General features: G+C 30.9%; 1 protein-coding gene and 3 non-coding genes across 4 annotated transcripts; all 4 read left to right on the forward strand.

The window, feature by feature from the left end:
- The first annotated feature begins 3,914 nt into the window (after positions 1-3,914).
- On the forward strand, positions 3,915-3,986 carry Trnaw-cca (transfer RNA tryptophan (anticodon CCA)). Its single transcript has one exon. It is a non-coding gene; the product is annotated as a tRNA-Trp (tRNA).
- Positions 3,987-8,101: 4,115 nt separating this feature from the next.
- On the forward strand, positions 8,102-12,063 carry LOC132715247 (phospholipid phosphatase 1-like). Its single transcript, XM_060698240.1, has 6 exons — positions 8,102-8,882; positions 9,367-9,518; positions 9,801-10,021; positions 10,395-10,509; positions 10,973-11,149; positions 11,712-12,063. The coding sequence occupies exons 1-6, from the start codon at positions 8,807-8,809 to the stop codon at positions 12,015-12,017; spliced, it is 1,047 nt and encodes a 348-aa protein (XP_060554223.1). The 5' UTR covers positions 8,102-8,806; the 3' UTR covers positions 12,018-12,063.
- Positions 12,064-13,446: 1,383 nt separating this feature from the next.
- On the forward strand, positions 13,447-13,518 carry Trnaw-cca (transfer RNA tryptophan (anticodon CCA)). The gene has a single exon. It is a non-coding gene; the product is annotated as a tRNA-Trp (tRNA).
- A 1,135-nt stretch (positions 13,519-14,653) lies between these two features.
- On the forward strand, positions 14,654-14,725 carry Trnaw-cca (transfer RNA tryptophan (anticodon CCA)). The gene has a single exon. It is a non-coding gene; the product is annotated as a tRNA-Trp (tRNA).
- Positions 14,726-23,925: the final 9,200 nt, after the last annotated feature.

Genomic DNA, 23,925 nt, shown 5'->3' on the forward strand with positions numbered 1-23,925 from the left:
CAACAATTCAGTCAGACAGTCAGTATGGAACACTATAATAAATGACGTCGGCTTAAACTATTATTTGAAATGGATAAATCAAGCAAGAGCTACTCAAATGGACATGCTCTTAAACTTAACATACGCGAGTGCCAGAAAATCACGTTTTCTACTGTTGCGTCTGATTTATCAAATGTTCAGTTGATTAGGTGTAGCAACAGTGACACAATGATGCTATGTTTGTTATTATCACTTGTTTGTTCTTGTTGTTTGCGCTATTTGTCATGCATATTTTGATCTGAATACGCTTTAATCGCTAAAGTTGTTATAACGACAACTTGTTTCATAAACGTAAACCTAAACATTTGTTTAAAGTTCAGATGGTTATCCATCATATATCATCAGTTGATAATTAATGAATAATTCTTATTTATATTTCACATACTATTTTATATTACATGTATATATATATAATTTAATATTGTAATGTCGAGTGACTGTTCGCTAAACATATAATAATTTATTTGATAATTACAGTTTTATGTCATTTATATTCAGATAACTTGTCTAACTTTTCGAATAATAGACAAGTGTTGTTTTTAAGTGAACTATATATTATTCATTTACCAGAGAGAAGTTTCTAGAGTTTCGTTTCGTCTAGAACTCGCACTCTAAAAAGCTTTACAGTCACTCACACGTATGCTATATAAATTCTTTTCATATATTTAGATGTCACGAATATTTGTATTGTTACATTATGTACATTGTATGTAATTGCTGTTATTGTTTGTTCAGCTCTTCAAATATTGGAGGAAATAAAAGTATCTATCTATCTATCTATCTATCTATCTATCTATCTATCTATCTATCTTATAATCTATTATTAAAAACATTGTATAACGCAAGTTTTATACGTATTTTATTTTTAGCATTTAATGCGTCTTTAAAGAAAATTAGCTTCAAAGTATATCAATACAGTATTTGTTATTGTATATTGAGATTGTGCTTACATCAACATATTTATTATCTTGAATGATTTTATATAATAATAATAATAATAATAATAATAATAATAATAATAATAATAATAATAATAATAATAATAATAATAATAATAATAATAATAATAATAATAATGATAATGATAGATAATAATAAATATAATGAAAATAATAGTAATAATAATAAAAGAAATATTAATAAAAATGATAATAATAAGAATTGAAATAATAATAATAATAATAACATTAATAATAATAATTATAATAATAATAATGATTATGATAATGATAATGATAATGATAATGATAATGATAATGATAATGATAATAATAATAATAATAATAATGTTAATAATAATAATTATAATAATAATAATAATAATAATAATAATAATAATAATAATGTACATTAAGACATATACAGATTTACATTGCGGTCTTCTAATATTGCGTATACATGACGAACAAAGAGGCAAATATAATGCTTACGTTTGAATGGTAGATTTTAGCGCAAATACATAAAAAAATAAAATCTGCCAAGACTTAGTTAGAACCTCAATTATTAATATAATTATATATTATATAATAGTATTATATATAATTATATATTATATAATTATCAATATGCATGCTATATATTTAATTGAGCGAATACGAGAGAAAATATGTTTATATTTGTTTAAAATATTTAAGCGCAAAAACATACCACAATGATATATCAATATATCCAACAACATTTGCAGCTTCATTTTCCGCAAACTTTGAAGACTTCTTTTCATTCTTGAAACAAATTAAAGCAATTATTATACGTAAACCACGGCCAAGGTGTAGACCCACGTCAGTTTATACGTTTACCGCACCCTCTCACTGTTGTTTTACACAGGTAGTAAGAAAATTTGTTTAATGCGGCGTATTTTTCTTAATTTTGCGGCGATTCTATGGTCAACACCACCCACCAGTACCCATAAAAAACTTCATAAAACAACAACAACGTTATCACCATCATCATCATCAATATCATCAGACAAAAAAACAACATAACTCAATTCTGTTCTGTTCTATTCTTATACATGTACATGTAGTTATCGTGTAGTTAAAAATTAAATTGGATGTTTTTTTTTTCTTTTTTTTAAGAAATAAAGGTTATTTCAACATATAAATTACTTATTTTTACTTCTCGTCTGCCAAGTCACTTTGCAAAACAACTTATTTATTTTTAATTCATTTGTCATATTTTTATCAACCTGATAACGAATGATCAAATGATAACCGACTAAGTTATATGATGTAATTAACACATCTGTAATCTGTAATACTACTTAGGTACTTATAAAAATCGGCCATAGATTTAACGTTAGTACGAGCAACAGCTCCCTGGAGATTTGAATGATAACATTTATTCATGATAATAATTGAGATCGAGGCCAAGATTTGGGTGATGATGGTGTTTTTATTGTGTCTGATTTAGATGTACATCGATCTAATAACTCGTATTTTCGTATCAGTATTGTTTATATGAACATCACACAATGCAAGAGGGGATTTTGCATCTTATATATTTTTCCAGATGAGGTCATTGAGTTTCATTTTGTAAAATTTTCACTGTTTTTAAGTGATTTTTACTAAAAAGGTTGGTATCCAGATTTCAGAGGGGTACGGCATACTAGTTAGTCAAATCCCGCCCCAGGGATGGTGGATTGGGTCCAGACCCCCTAACCCCTTCTTGATTCAAAAGTGATGTTCAAGATGATTATTTTTTTTGTAATTATTGTTAATTTTTTGAAATACATGTATTTTGAATTTTTTTTAAATATGTTTTTCGTGTAATTGATATTCTTTCGAATAAATGTATTTCAAGAATTGATGAAAGTAGTTTGTTTAATTTTTATTATACGTACAGTATTGATTTTCATAAAAAAATTACATGTTAAAAAAATTCTTCACTTACTATACTCAGATAATTGAACACAATTGAGTGTTTAAAGTAAATTTAAGTGTCCCCCCCCCGGATTTATGTAGACTAGCTGTAAGTCTGTAAGTTATCTGCTTTTGAAATCATATGAAAAAGCAAGTTTAAATATGAAGGCGATTAACTCAGTTATTTTTCCGTTGATCTTGCATTATAGGTATTTCAAATTAATAGAAAGACCCTGGGGGGTTTGAAGGGGAGCGGTAGTCCCCCGCATCGCCAAGAAAATTTTGTACTCGTGAGAGGCTAAAAATGACCCCAGGTCGATCCTACGGTAACGTGACTCTATCTCAATCCCCACTTTGAAATAAATTTTGATGGAAAAAATCAAGGCAAAATAGTGATTTGATGTCCCCTCGTTGCCATAGTAACAGGAAATTTAAGACTACAAAGGCAATGGTCCAGTCAACATTTGTGCCAAGTCTAATAAGTATTGAAGCATTTTTCATAGTTTCATAGCAGTTTGAACTTGTAACAGGAGGCTTTTCAATGAAAACGGCCATTTTTCACAATATGCTCATGAGGGAAAGGGTTAAAATGCAATAAAAATACAACGTTTACTAAGTACAAAGTACTACAGTACATATACTCGACAATAAGCGCATTAAACCTGGGACTTAAAATGGTTGTAAGTCCCAGATTAAACACATCCTGTAATCTATAATCTCGAAAAAAGTTAAAATATTTAAACATGTAATGAATTTTTAAATATAAGTTAAAATACCAATGGCTTACAGCAATTTTATCATAATACAATAATACAATCATTTCATTTTTGAATAATCTATTGTGCAAACAGTTAAATTTGACTCTTTTATATAAAAAACACTTCTACGCTGTGCAGTATAAATATTTACGAATCAATACTACTGCCGTAATCGCCCGAGTTGTTCCGTGTGTAAACGTACACCACTCGATAAGAAACTTTTGTATTAGATATTTATTTGTAGCCCATTTTATCAACCGACTCCGTGGCGCAACGGTAGCGCGTCTGACTCCAGATCAGAAGGTTGCGTGTTCGAATCACGTCGGGGTCACACTTTTTTCTTCTTCTTTTTTTCATCTTAAATATTAATTTAAGGTTTGACGTTACATTTGATTTTTCAACCAGATGTTTATTTTATTTATTGTTGAATAATTGTTATATGATTGAAAATCACCTATTTACTTGCATATTGCATGCGATGTAAGATATGATACGTAAGACAATTTTTAAGACAGCAGTTTTAAATTAAGGTTATGCTTAGAAAGAATTTTATACGTTTTAGTGATTAAAAATTCTTCGTTTTCATGTGGCATATTTTTTTTTTATCTTTTTATTTCAAGTTCGTGCTTTTTATATGTTACATTTAAACAAAACCCTGTCCGAAGCATGGCGCAAAGTAACGCGTCGGTGACACCTGAATGCAGTTTTGATATATATATTTTGACAGATAAATACATTATTTAAAAAAAGCTATGACAAATTACGACACTTGAAACACCATCTTTCTTCTTTTCTGACAGAAAATAAAGTACACGACGTGTTGATGTTATGTCATAGGAGAAGTAACTTACTTGCTTGTGCAGTTATTAATTAACTTTTTTTCGTCTGAAATGTTGTCGCTGTCGAGTACTGACCCCGGACATGTCACCTGCAGTCATGCCCTTACAGGCTTAATTTTGAAGCACAAAGCGGTGATAATCTACTCCATGAAATTTCCAAGGAATATTAACCAAAGATGTGAATACGCCAAAAGAATGTCACTTTACGACGGTCAATGATAACCTAAATGTGTAGGGTACAGTAACATGAAATCATTATCAAAAGGAGGTATGCCTGAAAAGGGGCTGTTGGTGCCGCCTTTCAAGTCGTTACTTCATGCCAGGGACACACGCACCGGGGAAGAAACTCACTTCTACCTATTTGTGAGCAACCTTTTCATATGAAAGTCGAGCACCTTTTTTTTATTAACGCATTATTAATGCCTTAAGAAGTTTAAAAACACTGTTACCAAAATATGCTCGCGCTTATCTTTATACACTTCTACTCAACAGCTTTAAACATAGGCTATCATACTATTTCAGACGGTGTATTTTACTTAAAGATTGAAAAAACTTAATCTTATCATTGTTGAATCGCCCTAGTTTCTTAAATATATACAACCAATATGTTTGGAAAACGCATTAACACCACATTAATCAGCGAAAAAAGTAAATACTAACACGTTTCCCGCCCTCTTGCTTGAAGTGAAGCAAAGCGAGGTAAAGTAATTGATGTATTGATAGAAAAAAAGAAGAAAAAACACAAACAAACAAAGATTGTAGTAGTGGAAAAAAATATAACGCGGTTAACGTTATTTTGCCAGATGAATTTACTCAATCAAACTTCCTATATGTATCGCGCACTTATGTTTTTTCGAATGATTTTTTTCATAAATGTAGAAATCTAGTAACTTTTGTGTACATATTTGCCACAAAACAATTATTCTTGGATTGAAAGCGTAATATTCCACCTGTTTGGAATGATAATAATAAAAATATAAGAATAAATATAAATATACACATCATTTTATTGATCGGGATATATGTTTTACCTGTACACAGCATATGTGTAAGACATTCACGTGCGTGTTGAGATGATTTATTTATGTTTGACATTTTGAAGAGTGACAGATATGTCTAATTGTGCTCGTTTATTACGACAGGTTTTAAGTGTTAAAGTTATAGTGGATATTTATTTTATGGTTTGCTGGTAAGTTCTTCTATGCATTTTTTTAATTATATAAAGCTACTCCGTTGCCTGATTCCTTCAAATTTGTATTTGAGATTTGAAAAAATAATAATTCCAAAAAAAAATCTGTATGAAATAGGTATGTTGGTATATTTACTTATAAATGGGTCAGAATGGTGCATGCATGAAATCATCATCCTTCTTAAAATAGCTGCAGAACATTTTATTCTGATTACGTACAGTATTCATATATGTACATGTAGATAAAAAAGAAACATTCTATGTTACAAATCCTACGATAAAAGACCATAAGATTATGGAAACAGGATTATTTTACAATTTAAAACAACAACAACAAACAACAACACCCCCCCCCCCCCCCCAAAAAAAAAGAAGAAAAAAAAAAAAAAACAACAACAAAAGTACAAAACAACAAAAACACACGCACACACATACATACAAAAAAAACCCAACAACACAATAATAAATAATAATAATAATAATAATAATAATAATAATAATAATAATAATATAATAATAATAATAATAATAATAATAATAATAATAATAATAACCTTAGTGATGATAAATATTATGATAACAGTTAAATGTCATTACTACGTGCTCAATTCTGATGTAAGTTATAGATATTCTTGAAATATAAGTTATTACTTAGTCTTTCAAAGTAACTTAAGGCTATCATAAGTGAGAACGCAGAATAACGTTAATGGACATAGACCCAGTCCAGGAACCTCTAAGTCTTGACTATACCTCGTAATTTGAACTTTCATTTGGTGAATTTTAAAATTGCCGAGTCGATTTCTTAAGATTTTTTTTTTATCTATTAAACTGCAAATAACCCGCACATGTGATTTTATCTGTTGGTGGTTCCTATAATATTTAAGCATTTTATTTGAAGTTTATCGGTAGAACGCTCTTTATATCTGATAGAAATATTATACCAATCTCTCTTAACCGGAGAAAATTTTCCTTCCCTGTGTAAGTAGCCAAAATATAAATAAATCATTAATTAAATAAGTTCATCCCTTATTTATATTTAAGTGGGATATTGATTACAGCTTATTTTTGGTCAGCGCATAACTTTTGAAAATACAATAATTCAACTATTAACTGACATTTCACTAAAACGTTAACGCTTCCGTTTTATTCAACGTTTTAATACAAACCTCCTTGTTAACCATTTCAACTGAATCTTTTTAAATAATTTTTTTTTTAAAGCAGGCACAGTCTCCTACTAGAAAATGCTTAGTTAATGAAAATTAAAAAAAAAAATGTAGTTAAAAGTAAAATGTTGTGAAGAAAACAAGATCACAATCCAAATTAATTACCGAAAAAAAATGTCAAATTATGCAAAATTAGCCCTTACTGCGTTAATAAAACAGTAGAAATGTGGTGATAAATTTTGCAGAACCAGTCATTTATAGCACATAACATGTACATTATTACGTGATTCTTGAATATTAATTTCCTTAAAATCTTAGAGCATTTACCCCAAGTTTGTTTTTCTTGAAATATTTTGGTATTTTGGCTCATCTGAGATATGCAGCTTTAAAAATGATTACCTATATATAACATTTAAATTTCTGCATATGAAATATTTTAATGGCGATATAATTATGTTTCTTAAAATCCATTAATAGAATGTTCACATATGAAATGATTGCGTGCATTTATGCAAATGTATGTATACAAATGAGACCAAAATGAAGTAAGAATGAATATATAAATATATATTCTGTGCCCCCAAAAACATTCAGCATATAAATAAAATGCCCGGAGAACTTTCCCATCTTTTTAATTTTGAAAATAATAAATAAAAAATAAATTAAAATTCCAATTTTCTATTTTCCAAATTCAGAAACGTATTAAACAATCCATTTTAAGTGTATTTGTGATAACGCCACCCCTCCCCCCCTCCAAAATTAGCACTAAACCCCCTTCGTGTCCAATCAGCACTGGTTATATGAGAAAACATGATCGTCAGTTTGTGACCTTAGTATAGGATTCGGATACAAGACCGCTGGACTGGGATGACACTCACCTTTACCATTAAGCAACCGCTTGGCCTCCGGTTTGAACCTGTACTGTGCAGTGGTTATACATGCTAGTTTTTTCTTTCTTTTGTTTTACAGAAGTTAACAACTTATTCTTTTTCAGTTTGTTTATGATCTACTGATTAAAATGTTTGATTTAAAAATCAAAGCAGGAAACAAATGGTTATAGTAATTTTACAAAGTGTCCATCTTCATACACTTTGTTCAAAAAGGAAAAAGATTATATTGATTGTGTTGAAATACTATACTCGTGAGTGCTTGTGGCAAATAAATGTTCTTCATGTGAGTGCTGGTGGCAAATAGATGACCTCCGTGGACCGGATCAATATAAGTATATTGATGAATTATTGTATTATTAAGTTGTTACACGAGTTATACACACTTTCAACCTTTGGTACACTAGGGTTTTTTGCATGGAAAATGTGTTAGACTAATTTTTATGTATAGTTAGTAATTAAGCAAAAGTGTAATAAGTTTACGCGGCTAATGGGAATTTTGCTTATTGTTTTCTGATGTGAACAAATTCAATGGGCAGGACGACCGACAAAAATGGATATTACTTGGTTTTAAAGATGTAAATTATGTGGTTATTTGGGATGTTTTCTTTAAAATAAAAGCTCAAATATTTGTGCATCTTTATTAGGATATAATGTGAAGACCCAGTGTGTTTGAAATGGACAACAATTCCTCAAAATTAACTTGTCCATTTCATTTCGTCACAAGACAATATATGTACGGAACGGAAAAGACAAGGGAAGTAACTAGCCACATAGTTATCGTTCAAAATGGATCCAAATAACATTTTTCGCGGTTGGATATTAAAGTGACCCTTTTCTTAATTGAATAAATACTTATTTGCTTAATTTGTATATAGTGACATTTTTCTTACTCCATTGATAAAGTAACGCTTTTCATTGTTTGACATACATGTATTGTGAAAAATAGGGACTTTTGATTGGATATCGTGATTCTGTTCTTAAACAATTAAACAATTTGAACTTTGCAACTGAATGAATTGCAACTTAACCAGCTTACACGACAAAGCAAACACAAATTAAATTAAACAAACATGTCGCAGTTTATTGTCTTATTTCGCCGGCATGTAACAATTCAATCAGTACTTGATACTGTATTATGGCTAGCTGGTAAGTTGGATGACAAAAACATGGGTGGGTGGGTGAGTGATTGAGTGATTGAGCGAGCGAGCGAGTGAGTGAGTGAGTGAGTGAGTTAAATTGATGCCTTTAGACGTACCTACTTTATCATAATTTGTTAAGACTGTCTTAATTTTTATTGGATATGTTTTTCTAATCATGTTTACATCACATTATTATTAGTATTCTGTAGGGATGATGTTTTTTCCAAATTTTACTGATGAATTAAAAAGACCGTTGGTAATATTTTGGTTTCTCGAATTCAAGCTTCAGTTTTCATGAAATCACGATTTCAAAATCAGTAAACTCGCCATGTTGAGAAATCATGAATTCATGAAGCTGAACTCGTGAACTCATGAAAATTAATTAGAAGACATCAAATACTTAATATTAGGTACGGAAAGAGGCGAAGATTACCGAACTTATACGATCTTTTGTTTATCAATAATAAGCGTTTGTTATTATTGATTTACAGTTGCGATTCCTGTATTGATACTGTTCCTATATGGAACACCACACGAACGAGGTTTCCTTTGTGACGACCCATCTCTCAGCTTTCCTTATAAGACACCTACTTTGTCTACATCTTCTCTGTTAATTGTTAGTGCCATTGTTCCTCTTCTAGTGGTAAGCTAAATGATGTTTTCATAATTATAAACTAGTATACATGTATATAGTATTTTTGCAAATTCTTTCTTAATTAAGTTAATTATTTAAACAGCGCCATAGATGATTATTGCTCTTTTTACAATTTCATCATTAAAATCCAAGTTCTTGTGGACTTGGCAAAAAGGGAAGTAATGCATTTTGTACTTACTGCATAAGTCCGATTGAGTTCTCTCCCTTTGTAAATACTTCCTGAAATAATAAAAAAATCAGTGTATAGATTTTATATTATTTTCCTTGCAGGTATTTTTCATCGAAGTTGTTAACTGTATAGACAAAAAATGTCGGAGTCAATTCTTCACATCAGGGATGGTTTTATATATTGTGAACATGTATGCGATATTCCTGGTTGGATTTATAATACAACAGGGGGTGGTGGAAGTAATTAAAAGCAGGATGGGTGTACTCCGGCCAAATTTCTTTGATGTTTGTAAACCACACTTTAACGTCTCCCTATGCCCAGGGTAAGCTTACAATATGTCTAAAGAAAACAACCAAATTCGAAAATTACAGAACAATTAATGATGATGATTATGATGATGATGATGATGATGATGATGATAAAGAAGATGACGATCATTTATGACGATGAAAAAGGAAGAAACAAAACTATCAACGTTACAAACTACAATATTTCAAGAAAATGAAATATGTTTTAGGGGTGATTTCAATTAATTAAAGTGAAATAAATGAGAAAAAAGTATTTGTATCTAGAGTAAAATCTTACAACAAGTATATTTTGTTTCCACAATGTACTCAACGTTTGAATGATGTTAAGCCTGACTAAAACGCTTATAAAATGACTGAATAAATACTTTTTTAAAACTTATATTTCAGCTATATCACAAAGTACACGTGCACTGGCTCCGACCTCATGGAAATTCGGGATAGTCGACTATCGTTCCCATCCGGTCACTCTTCTCTTGCCATGTATATTGCTGTTTTCTTTTGCGTAAGTAAACTATTTGTTTCAAAAAGAAATTTAGCTTTTTGTCTTATTTTCATTGTTAACATATTTCAATCTGCTATGTTTTACATGTTATCAGCATTAACTTAGCGTCATCAAAACGTTCTTTATTTAGTAAAAGGTCCATTAAGCCTCACAAACACTATGGTTTTATTTTTTAAAGCTCCTTATTTTCCTGCTACAGTTTCCAAAATGTTTTCTTATTGGACATATAAGCTGCACTATCAACTTGCATCTTTTGCATTTTGGCAATTAAAACAGTTTTAGTAATTTGATACTATGTCAAACGAAATCAAATACCACTTTCCAGGGGAAATATCATTGTAAGCCTTACAGTGCTTTTTACTGAGTCTTATTTATGAATAATTCAATGTGATGCTGATTTGAAAACGAACAACTATTTATATTTAGAGTGTAGGAAATAAAAACACTTGGATTTCCATTGCAGGTATATATAGACGACAGGTTACAGATTATTAACTCTAACATATTGAAACCATTTCTTCAGTCAGGCCTTGTTTTTATTGCCGTGCTTTGTGGTGTTGATAGAATTATGGATAACAAACACCACCCATCTGATGTTGTTGCCGGATTTGTGTTGGGTGTTGTTGTTGGATTAGCGGTGGTAAATCGTACTTTTGTTGTTTTCATATTTGCTATCTTTTGTTTAATACTATAAGTGGCCACTGCGGCCAACTGGTTAAGGTCGTTTAAATGAAACCACTTGCTTATCACCGCTGTGGGTTAAAATGTTACTCGTTCGTGAAAGAAATACTACGATCAATATGACTTTAAAGTCTCAGTGATTAAAACAACAACAACAACAACAACAACAACAACAACAACAACAACAACAACAACAACAACAACAACAACAACAACAACAACAACAACAATTAAACACGATAGATAATCATTTTTGCTATCTCTAGAGTTCACTTACTTATGATACTGCAATTTAATTTGTATTTGTGATTAAAAGCACAAAGAACTAAAGGCTGGTTTTATATTTGCGTGTACATGCAATAAATATATAATATGAATAATAAACTGAACATCTATTAAATGGTCAAAACTTTAAAAATCAATTTTGGGTTGTCTACTTGTATGTAATTATGTATAAATAATTATATATATCTTTTCATGTTTTATTTTTGTAAATTGATTTAGTCATTTTTCATTTTCAGTATTACAAGATTGCAAGGAATGTGTTACCAGTTAATGAAACACCTGACAAGTCAGACAAACACGTGATCAGAGCACGTGAAGCACGAGAATCACGTGTATCACGTGACTGTTACACTTACGATGAGTCTCAGGAAATGGAACCACAATCGCCTCTGCCGCTGTTACAACATGAAAACTTAGACGACACTAATCCAGAGAAAAATGGCACAGTTTCAACTCAGATGTTTTTAGACACGCCTTTTAAAGCTAGACGTCATTTTTCCACACCCATTACACCTACGTTTAAATCTGAAGACGGAATTTGAAAATTTGAACGTGAAATGCTCAGGAAAAGTCAATCGATGTTAACAACTATTTGAGCCGTGTCAGGACAAAACCAACATAATGCGTTTGCGACCAGCATGGATCCAGACCAGACTGCGCGGATGCCATCCTGTTCGCTATCAGTTTCTCTACTTGTAATAGAGTTGGTAAGCAAACATCATGGATCCTGATCAGACTGCGCGGACGTGCAGGCTGGTCTGGATCCATACTGGTCGCAAACCCATTATGTTGGTTTTGTCATGACACGGCTCATTTTTCTTTTTCTGTGACATGAATATATAGAAGTGTGTGTTTTAATAGCGTTTTATTCAACTCGTTTGTTATTTATATATTTGTAACAATTTTGTTTTGTTTTTTTTTGTATCTGCTCAAAATTCATCTTTAATTTCTCGTTTCTTTGTATGATCATTTATATTCTGAATATTTGTATTTTAAGGAAATAAAAAAGTTGATTCTGTATTGATTTCATGAGTTTTCAAGATATAGGAGGGACTCCGATGAGAAACTGAATATAATTCACGCATGCGCTCCACAAGTCATCTATTTGAAACTATTTCTTTTGCATCCGAACGGATTAAGCGTAAGAATAAAAAGCAAAGTTAATATACATATCCATCCTACATCATAGGACCATGACTAACCTACTTCACATGACTTAACCTACTTCACATAACTAAACCTACTTCACATGACAAACTTTACTTCACATTACAAACCTACTTCACATGACAAAACCTACACTTCTCATAACCAACCTGCTTCAAAGGATAAACATACTTCACATGACGGTCAAACATTTCAAATACTTGGTATTTCATATAATACAAACATATACAATTATGATACGACATTATATAAAAACAGGATTGAAAAGAAAGTCAAAGACTTATGTAAATTTCTTTCAAATACCTATTTATTTAGAAGTTGTATCTGTTAAATGCCAAGTTTTATATGATAATTAATTTAGTAGGCTATTGAATAGAATAAAGATATACCCCCCCCCCCCCCCAAAAAAAAAAAAAAAAAAAAAAACCCGACAAAAACAAACAAACAAACAAACAAAAAACAACAACAAACAAACAACAACAAAAAAGACAAGAAAAAAACCAACCAAAACAAAACAAAAACAAAACAGATCTACTTTCTTTAAATACAATTAATATATGATCACTGTATAAATGATGTAGTGTTGTGAAATGATAAGATCTTGTTTCGTCAATATGCTTTACAGACGATTAATGAATGAATTATTGTATTATATATGCATGCAACAGTTTACAGAAGTATAAATGCTATAATACATTTATATTAATTTAATATTCAATACGCAGCGTTTTGCTCTATACAGAGAACATATGTAGATATATATTTATACAATTTATATGGCAAATTAGATAAGTTCTGATATGTGACTCCGTGGCGCAACGGTAGCGCGTCTGACTCCAGATCAGAAGGTTGCGTGTTCGAATCACGTCGGGGTCAAACTTTTTTTTTAGGCGTTATGTTTAAATATAAACAATTAATTTGCATTTCTCCCATTTCTTTTACTTCTGTAAACAGAGTGGTAACATACGTTATTTAAGGTTACTTATTTTCATTTGGGAGAAAGAAATAAAAAACTCAATTAAATTTGGGGATAAGAAATACGAAGCGGATAGTAAAGTTTTCACACACACTTTAGTGGTTATTATTGATAGATATAAAATATTTCCTAATATTCGGAAAACTTTGATTCAAATTTGTTTGCTATAGCATAAAGCACACAGATATATCTTTCAGTCTGTGCTATTTTTTTCTATCATATCACAGAATTTTCAAGAGAAGATGGGACTGGTAACTGCCCAGGTACTTTCAAAGTACTTTATCCGACATACTGTAATGAGTATTTTGATGTAATATCGATGTACGACTGTATCTTCGAAGTTAAAGGAACTTCACTAAAATTTCTTTTTATGACTGGACTCGAAATATCATTTCGAGAAAAATGTTCAATTGCATGTAAGTTTACACCAATAACTCGTGTACAAAATGTTAGATCTATTGCAATCCGATTTTACAGAATATTTATTTTAATTATAAAAATGACCCAAAATTGAAAAGCGTTGCAACGTTTTTACTCATATCGGACAAATACGAAAACTAGATTTTCAACCTACTCCTGAGAATATTTCTTAATTATCTACGTTTAAGTGTCCCAGCTGTTCTATATTTTATGTCTTTAGTCTTTAGGACCACAGTGGAGTTCCTTTAACAGTACATTTTTCATAGATAATACGGCAACACCAGAGATCAAAACCATCTCACCTGCTGGAGCTAAATGTTGCGAACACTCCAGTTATCCGAACCTCTTACGATCACTTAGGACCGCAATCATCAACGGCAACCCCTCAGCCACAAGGGTCGTTTATTTCGTTGTAATGAAAATAATTGTTACTCTATATCTATTGATATGCACAATTAACATCTACCAGGCTAGATTTTGTTCCGATATAATATAACGTTAACGTAGAAAATGTCAATAAATGATTGTCATAAAGCACAAGTCTACAAAACTGATAAGAGTAGTAAATATATACACATGAGAGTACACCGATAATAGATCATTCCATTATCAGTTGACTCCGTGGCGCAACGGTAGCGCGTCTGACTCCAGATCAGAAGGTTGCGTGTTCGAATCACGTCGGGGTCATACTTTTTTAGTTTTTTTTATCTAAGTATAATTTTTGTTTTTAAAATAATTTATTCAATAGTTGAATCTTAAAGAGGGGAATACGACAGAAAATACTTTGAAAAACTTCTGAAAGTTGAATTACTTCCTGACATTGAGAAGTCAAATACAGTCGGCCATACGTGAGAATATGTCATTTCACAAGATGCGCGCGCACTAATTTGTATGATAAATGCTTACTAAAAGACAAAATTCTATAAAACTTACAATAAAATTAATCATAAAATATCGTATTTCTACAAGTAGCTGGACAATATAATTACGCGTGGTTTTAGAAGCCAGTAAATAAGATTTTATGGCCATAAAATAAAACAAGCCTTATATAATTATGTAGAAGGGTTAATTACAGCCTGAACTATTCAACCTTTCATAATAAACTGTACCTACATAACAATTAAATGTAAACGAATTAGGAAATATGAGTGTCCATCAACAGTGTGAACACTAGCATATGTTGGAAACCGAACATTTGATATATCTGGGACTGTTTCTCTCACTAATATCTTTAATAATTAAAGATTATATGATCGTGGTTGGAATGAATTGTTGATGAAATTCGATAGTAATATACAGTGTTATATAAGTATAATATTTTGGTTTTAACTTTTTTCTTATAATTATATCGGCTCGGGTTATTTATGCAAACGACCGGTTATATAGGGACATATAATCTGTCAAAAGTCATTATAACTGATAAAGAAACATCTTATTTTTACTTTGATATTTAGTTTATTTGCCCTGCGATTTCGTCGGGGATAAAAAAGATAAGATCATTTAAATATTATGTCAGTCAAATAATTGGATCAAGTAGCAATGGAATGGAATCTTAATATCGCCATGTCATTGTGATAATGTCGTATGACATTTCAACACCCTGGTAGATAACCTTGTGGTATACTAGTAGCCATTTTCAACTTCAAAGTCTTTGTGGCTTGGGGTTGCTTTTACGAGTTTAAGTATTTGAATTGCAGTCACCGTTTTATCAAGTATTACTAAATGAAATAAGAAATAATCAAGTTTTGTTATTATGACCTCACAGTATCAATTAAATTAAATTATTTAAAAGCTTAGGGTTCCGATCTACAAGAGTGTGAACAGAAAATGTACACATAATAAATAATAGCAATCGAATGTTTGAAAGATTCCGTAGACAGTTATAATCAAACGCGATTCTGCCATAAGCTATATACACATGGTGAATACGATAGGTAATAATAATAATAATAATAATAATAATAATAATAATAATAATAATAATAATAATAATAATAATAATAATAATATTGTTGACACTTTTTATAAATGCGTATGCTGATTTGGATGCTGCAAGGCTTCCGGTAGGTTGCCTTGGTAACAAATAACCGAGAAGAAAACGGCATGACTTCGAAAAATGGTCATGATCATTAACTATGGTCAGATACCCTGACAAACGCGGAGCCCACAACAAAAGATATGCATAAAGTGACAAAAAATGGTGTGTAAAAATATGGTACATACACCTGGTCTAAAATACAAAAAGTGATACCATCACATGCACTAAACCTAATGTTTGAAAAAGTCAAAACAACTGTACTTTTAGTAGTCTTTATTTATATATCTCTAATTGTATATTATCTTAAACGAAACGATAAATGGACATTAAGACGCGTTCTTCTTTGACCCCACGTTTGATTAATCGTCTTTAAAAAAATCTCTCATCCATTAACTAATGTAAATATCTTTACGATGGTCACGAAAAGAACGATATTCTTTAATGAAACCAGGTATTAATGGAAACAAATATACATTGTAATATCTCTAGAATTGTTAATGTCATCCTCCACCTTTTCACTTCTTAAAATTCTCTTATCTTACACGCCAATTTTACAGTTTCGAGAAAAGTACAAGAAATTGTCATACGGTTTCAATTTGCATCAAAAACGTTAGCATAAATACAACCAAGCAAACAGTACATATATCTTTTACTTGTAAAAGTCAACCCATTTCCATTTATTTTTTAACCTGCTCGGAACCCATACGGATCAATCACATCAGAAGATAAATCAGAATGACGTTAATTACATTGTGTGTACGCTTCCCGTAACGTTTACATGCAGCACATATCTGAAAATCAGATTGTCTCCGAACTTTCCGTCATTATATACAAAACAGAGAAAAAACAAAGGCCCTCCAAAAATACATTTTGAAAAGAATTTATTTTAACATGCTTAACAAACACATTCAATCAGCCATAATCCTAACACTGTTTGTACGAATTGTTCGAGTGTAACAATACAGTACCAATTATGAATTTTAATATTCAATTTTATGATATTGCTATTGACGGTTTAATATTTACATTCTTTAAACTGAATTAAACGACAATTAGCAAGTTATCAAATTTATTGAACATTAACTTTTTTTTTAAATCCGAATGTCATTTTACGTGCTGAAACATTTTATTGTTCAATATTCTATATGCAGTAGCTAATTTCAATTTGTCATGGAAAAATTAAAATCGTAATTAACATTTCTCTCTCTTGTCTACAACTCTGACAGCAAATTGTCGAACGGAAACCTTAAAATAATCAATATTACATGTTATTTTCAGAAAATGTAAACAAATTATACATTTTGTCAGTATTTTGATTAGAAAAGCACGAATAATCATAATGAATGAACAGATGAATGATCGCCGGATATGTTATCAAGTTTGATATCTGCACGAACATATATATGTCTTTACTCATGTTATTCAGAATAAGGTGACATGTTAAAGTCACCTGCTCGTAAATAATAATGTGTTTATCTGTTAATTGTGAAAACAACCTTCCCCCAGGGGGAACATAAATAGAATAGATAAGTTAACATCGCAGAAACTAATTTTACCGGAAATGTTAAAGATAAAAACTTGAAATTGGTAGAGACGATTACTTTTCATCAGTATAGAGATAAATTAAGGACATTTGTCCTAATAGAATGATGAACTGACTTTTCTGGAAATATAAAACGAAAACATTATATGAAAGACACTATTGCTTTTCTACCTCTACAAATTACAATAGGACACTTGTCCTCATGGAAAGTTAAACTGCGACATTTAAGGACGCGTTCCTTGACCCCCACCCGTTAAATTTATCTCCGTTGATCTATTTTGTTTGTCCATCAACAAATGAAAATATTGAAATACCATTAATGATTATTATAATGGTCACAAAAAGAAGAAAATATATGAACAATGCGATTCATGCTGAGTTGCCATTAGAGTCTTTCTATTAGTGACTTACAATGCGCATATGTTAGAAAGTACCTTTGGTTGCATTCATAATCAAATCTATCTGAATGCCTAAAGAGACAATTTTACGTTTGAAAGGCAATGTCCTAATTATGCATGACGCCTATGATATGACTCCATCAATGCACTAAAAGCAAATTAAGCCACTATTTTTTTAATATTTCTCGTAAGAATCAATATAATTAAAGTCTAGACTCTTTGACTTAAGATAACATTTTTATCGAAACGATCTTGTCCATTCCGTATTTGCCCTTTCAGTTCTTATCATTTCATTAATTACATGCTCCCCTTCACCGCCCCTTTTACCCCTTCCTTATTCTGGTTCGGTGCCTTCTGAGTACAGTGCTAGGGTGGCTAGGTTGAATCTGGTGCTGCCTTATGTGAACGTCGTATTGCCTGGTTGATCTTTGTTCTAATTATTTTTAAAGGCAGCTTCGGTCCTTTACAAGTATAAATGATGATTGTTATGGTCACAAAAAGAAAAAGAATACTCATGTTCAATGCGGTTCATATTGAGCTCGCCATGAAAGAATTTTTATCTTGCAACACGAAAACTTCAGGTAGTGCCTAGGGTTGCATTTCACAAAAGGCCCTTCAACTCAAATCTTATTAAAGACCAAAACTTCGTCCGTTCTCCGTCTATAAGACGAATATTGCTTGAGGATACAAACATACACACAAGACATATATAATTATGATGAAAATCAATGCATTGCCATCTGTGTTACAAATTCTGAGTTTGGACACCATGCTGTGGCAGAGTATCATTAAGCAAAGTAATTTGTTGTCTGGTATCTAGAGGCTTTCATTGTGATTATGTGTTTCCTGTGATGTACTTATATGTTTATCACAACATGTATTCTTACATACTTAAAAGATAATGTTAAAAGTTTGTAGGGACGCTTACTGATTTCATTTGTTCAGAAAGGTTAAAGCATTATTCAAAAAACATTTTTCTATAAAACAAGCACTGGTATATTAATTTAACAAATGTTAATGCGCCTCTACAAATTATTAATCAGAAATCGTGTAGCGAAACTTAATGTGCAATGTAGAATTGTTGTAAAAGTGATGTATGAAAGAAAGTCATTGCTACTATGCAAGTATTTTGTTTCATTCTGCGACACATTATACAGTGAATTTAATGTGAATTTGTTAGATTTCGAGCAGTGACATAATAACATGTTATCTGCATCGTTCCATGCTGAGTTAGCCATTAGTGTCACTTCGTGTTGTTATCTAAACACAACCCTTCATTTGTAGCATGTACATTTACTGAGTAACTTAAATTAATAAAGTTGTGTCTCTTTTAGTGACCGTTTCAAGAAAGGTTGTTAGCGTGATCGTTATAGGACTGTTTATCTTGGACGCCAATGTGAATTCTTTTAGAATACTGAGGATGTCGCTTGAGAAGCAAATACGTTTCTGAAAGCCTCGAATTACATGTTCTATGATATGATTCAATTAGATAAAATTATTTATCTTCCTTACTGTGTTAATTATGTTTATGATGTGGGATAGAATTGAATATTGATTGAAATCTGAAGACTAAAGAAAACATGACAATTATTTGTTATTAATATGAGACTTTATTCTACTTTATATCAAATATTCGAGATTGTTTACGTTTATTTGGTCATTTTGAAATACAAAAATGCACATTTTCACAAAACAAAATAATGTATGTTGAGAAAAAAAAATGCAAGTCAGTTAGTCCAATTCTTTGTTATTATAGGGTTTGTTAAGGGTATTTGTTTACCTCCGTTTCAGATATTTCTTCATCGTTCGTCCTTGCATGTATCTTACTTTGAACATCTTAAAAGATATCAGGCTGTAAACAATAAACAGTGTGAACTGTGTTCGCCACACAGCTATATGTCTGCTTTATCTGTTAACGTCATAGTAAAGCCCAAGAAATTCATTTTGTTTCAAATTACGTAATCGTCTACAGGATGATTAACGACAACATTTTTGTGTAAGCTAGCAGGAGCATTTAAGTCCAAATCTCTTGTTTACTAATACCTGAAGTGTTCAAATACAAATGTACTTTTGATGGATCAACCATAACGCTTTGTCATTCACTTTCATTAATCTATATTGATAACTCGAGAATGTTTTCCCGAGCTATTTTTAGAATTCTTTTTCATTATCCACCATTGTATTACCTGATCATGGCAATTTGAACTATATGTCTTAAGTTAACTTATAAGATATAAAATATGATGTATTAAAAAATATGCCCCAGAAATGCACATTTTTTATTTATTGAGGAATGCCAAACATGTGTTAAGTTATGTTTTAATAAACAATTTAGAGCAGCTCAAATATTTAACAACTAAAGACAATAAATCTGGACGTACAGTAATGTGTCCTAAAGGTAGAAAAATGTAAACAAAATAGTATTTTGACTTCCAAAATAGTTATTAACTATACTTCTACTAATTTCCAAGAGAGTAAAAGAAGCAAAAGATAGTTCAGGTATATAGCTTAATGAGTATTTTTGGAAACTGTAACAAAATACTAAAAATATAAAGTTTTTGAGAAATAAAAATAATAAGCATTTCTGAAATATAAATTGGTCTAAAACAAATGACGATTTAAAAATGTATTTACAAATCGTGATTTCTCATATACACTTAACTAAAAGATACAATAGGTGTAGGTGTTTCATCTAGTACAATGTTTTCGTAGAAACGAAATCGACATTGAATACAAATTGAATTGTTACGAATATACCGAAGATTTAAGAAATGTTCACTGCGAATAATGAAATATCTTACTGAAATTTGTAACGCTTCTCAAACTTGAACTAAAATGATAAAAAACGAGCCTTGCCAACATTGGAGAATACTATTTTTTAAAGACATGATCATTTCCATTTTGTGTCGTCATAATCCCAGCCCCTGCAAAAAGACGAAACAACAACAAGAACAATAAAAACAACAACGGCAAAGCATTTCGCAATATTGTTATCTAACAACACCATTTAAAACTGAAGGATTGTTGTGTAAATGCTTTGTAGGTTCGCGGTGCCCAAATACAGAATATTAAAATGTCTAACCAGAAGACATACAAGAAGAACTAAAATTCACAACTACTGTATGGGAAAAATGACACAATGGAAAGCATATAAAGGTGATAAACATAAAACAAAAATGATTTATTTCTACTGATATCGTCATAGGTTTGCTGTGCATCATTATTGATTGTTTTGATATGAAAACAATCAATTTTAATTCTATCTTTACAGCTCAGAAATGGAATGATCCTCAGTTTTTGTGACAATTTGACATGTCATAGTTTTCTAAACACGATAGAAATATTGCTTTTATATTGAGCAAATAAATGGACAATAAAAAATAACATGTAATGGTTAAAACTATTTAAATTTTAATAGATCATAAAGATGATTTAATACAAAAAAACCTTCGAAATCTATTAGAATAAAATAATTATATCTCAATAGATAGACACTGATGTTTCTTATGTTCAATGGGAAACAATTCTCTCAATGAAATGAAAAATAAAGATAAAGAACATAAATGCCATTCTGCTTTTGTCTGAAATAAAAATAAGACATAAACATTAAAAATGCAATAAGTAATCAGTCAGTTAACTAGATATAATCTTTGCTTTTCGCAAACTAAAACAATCGAGAAAATAAATCCATTTGAAAACCGAGCCTGTGTACCAATAGATGGCCATCTATCCACGCATCAAAGGAAACCTTTTAATACAAACAAGTGTAAGTGTAATGGAAACTCTTCATAAAATAGTGTTATTAGTAATCTTTGTAATCATCACAATGTTCCTTTATGTGAGGGCATATTTTGTTCTATTACATGATAAGAAACAATGCGATAAGAAATATGACATACTTGTATTGTACATCATGGCTGATTTACAACTGCTTCTCATTTGTGAACCTTGATACATGCGTTGTTAATGATTAACATGAAAATATAATATAGGTTATAGAAATATCATTTATAATTCATTTTATTTTCCACTATGATAACAACAACAAAAACAATAACACATTTGATTTTAAACAGACTTTGACAGTGTAGATTTTTGAATGAAAAAATAAGATAATAATAGTTATCAGATAGTTCACATGTAATAGAAAACTTTTGTGGATCACATAACATTTGCTTTGGTTTAAAGGAAACGTTGGTTTCTGTCGTGTAGAGGCCTTTAACAGACAGTTTATCTGACAATTGTTCATTCAATCAGCGATTTTATACTCGTATTTCTGATCCTTGAAATGGTGTACGACATAATTGTTGTATTTAGGGTACATTTAGTTATTTCTACTTCGCTTCTTTCTAGCTGGGTGGTTCCAGTATTCTTGACAAACAAGTTTGAGAATTGTCACATTTTAAACATATCAGAAAGAAAACATTAAACAATGTGAACTGTATTCGTCACCACAACGCGTCATGCCTGTTTTATCTGTAAACGTCATACTAAAGCCAAGAAAATCCATTTTGTTGAACGAATGATGTCTTCATTTCCATAGTTTCCAGTTACATAATCGTCAACAGGAAGATGTGAACATGTTTGTGCAAGCTAGCGGTCCAAATCTCTAGTTTACTAATACCTGAACTGTTCAAATACTTTTGTTAGACCAACCATAACACATTTTATTTAATAAACTGTCTCATTAAATAGAAACGTGTGTAAGCTAAGAGTGAGATTTGGTGCACTGTAACATCGCATTTTGGGGTCAAACGCACCAAATGTTGGTCATAAAAATGCATTCAAGTCTATAGTTAATGTTAACAAACACTGTTGGACTATCTTTTAAATGTTGTCATTATTTCTCTTGAGAAAAGAGAAATATTTTAAAGTTGCTTGGTAGACTTTGAAGACATAAGTTGTGAAAATTTAAACATATTGGGCCTATTGAAATAGTGCTGTTTTATATAAGATGTGTGAAGTTGGCGGCCAGCGGCCAAGCGGCTGGCGGCGTGAAATTGGCGGCCGGGCGGCCCAGCGTTCAAAAATAAATGTTGCAGAAATATTATTTAAAGAATGAAACGGCATTTAATGAAGTTCTGAAGACATTTCTTATTATCTAAAGGATATAAACCAACTTCACGCCGCTAGGCCGCTTGGCCGCCAACTTCACACATCTTTTTATTAGAGGCTAGAAAAAAGGGCATTTGAGAATGTAATGAAACTCATCTCCCAAATCGTTTTGTTGCCTCGTTTAATTGTAACTGTCTTGTCTTCAACTCTGACAACAAATGTTTGAACGGATACCTTAAAGTAAACAATATTAGATGTTATTTTCAGAAAATGTAAAAAAATGATATATTTTGTCAGTATTTTGATTTCAACAATAAACATAAATATTCAAACGAATGATTGAATGATCGCAAGATATGTTATAAAGTTTGATATCTGTACGAACATATGTTTTTACTCGTGTTATTCAGAATTAAGTGACATGTTAAAGCCACCTGCTATTGACCTAAATATTAACGTGTTTATCTGACAATTGTGAAAACAACCTTCCCCAGCAGAAACATAAATAGAATGGATAAGTAAACATCGCAGAAACTCATTTTACTGGAAATGTTAAAGATAAAAACATGGAATTGGTAGAAACTATTGCTTTTCATCCGTATACAGATCACTTAAGGACAATTTGCCTAATGGAAAGTTAAACTGATTTTACTATAAAAATATAAGATGAAAACGTAACATTGAAAGAAACTATTACTTCTTAAGCTTTCACTGATTACAAAAGGAGAATTGCCCTAATAGAAAGTTAAACAGTCACATTTAGAGACGCGTTAATTGACCTCAACCCATTAAATTTATCTCCGTCAATCATTTTTGTTCGTCCTGTAACGAATGTCAATATCAAAGAGCTTTA

The sequence above is a fragment of the Ruditapes philippinarum genome, unplaced genomic scaffold (genome assembly GCF_026571515.1).
Source record: "Ruditapes philippinarum isolate M1 unplaced genomic scaffold, ASM2657151v2 ctg13607_1_1_1_1, whole genome shotgun sequence".
Classification (NCBI taxonomy): Eukaryota; Metazoa; Mollusca; class Bivalvia; order Venerida; family Veneridae; genus Ruditapes; species Ruditapes philippinarum.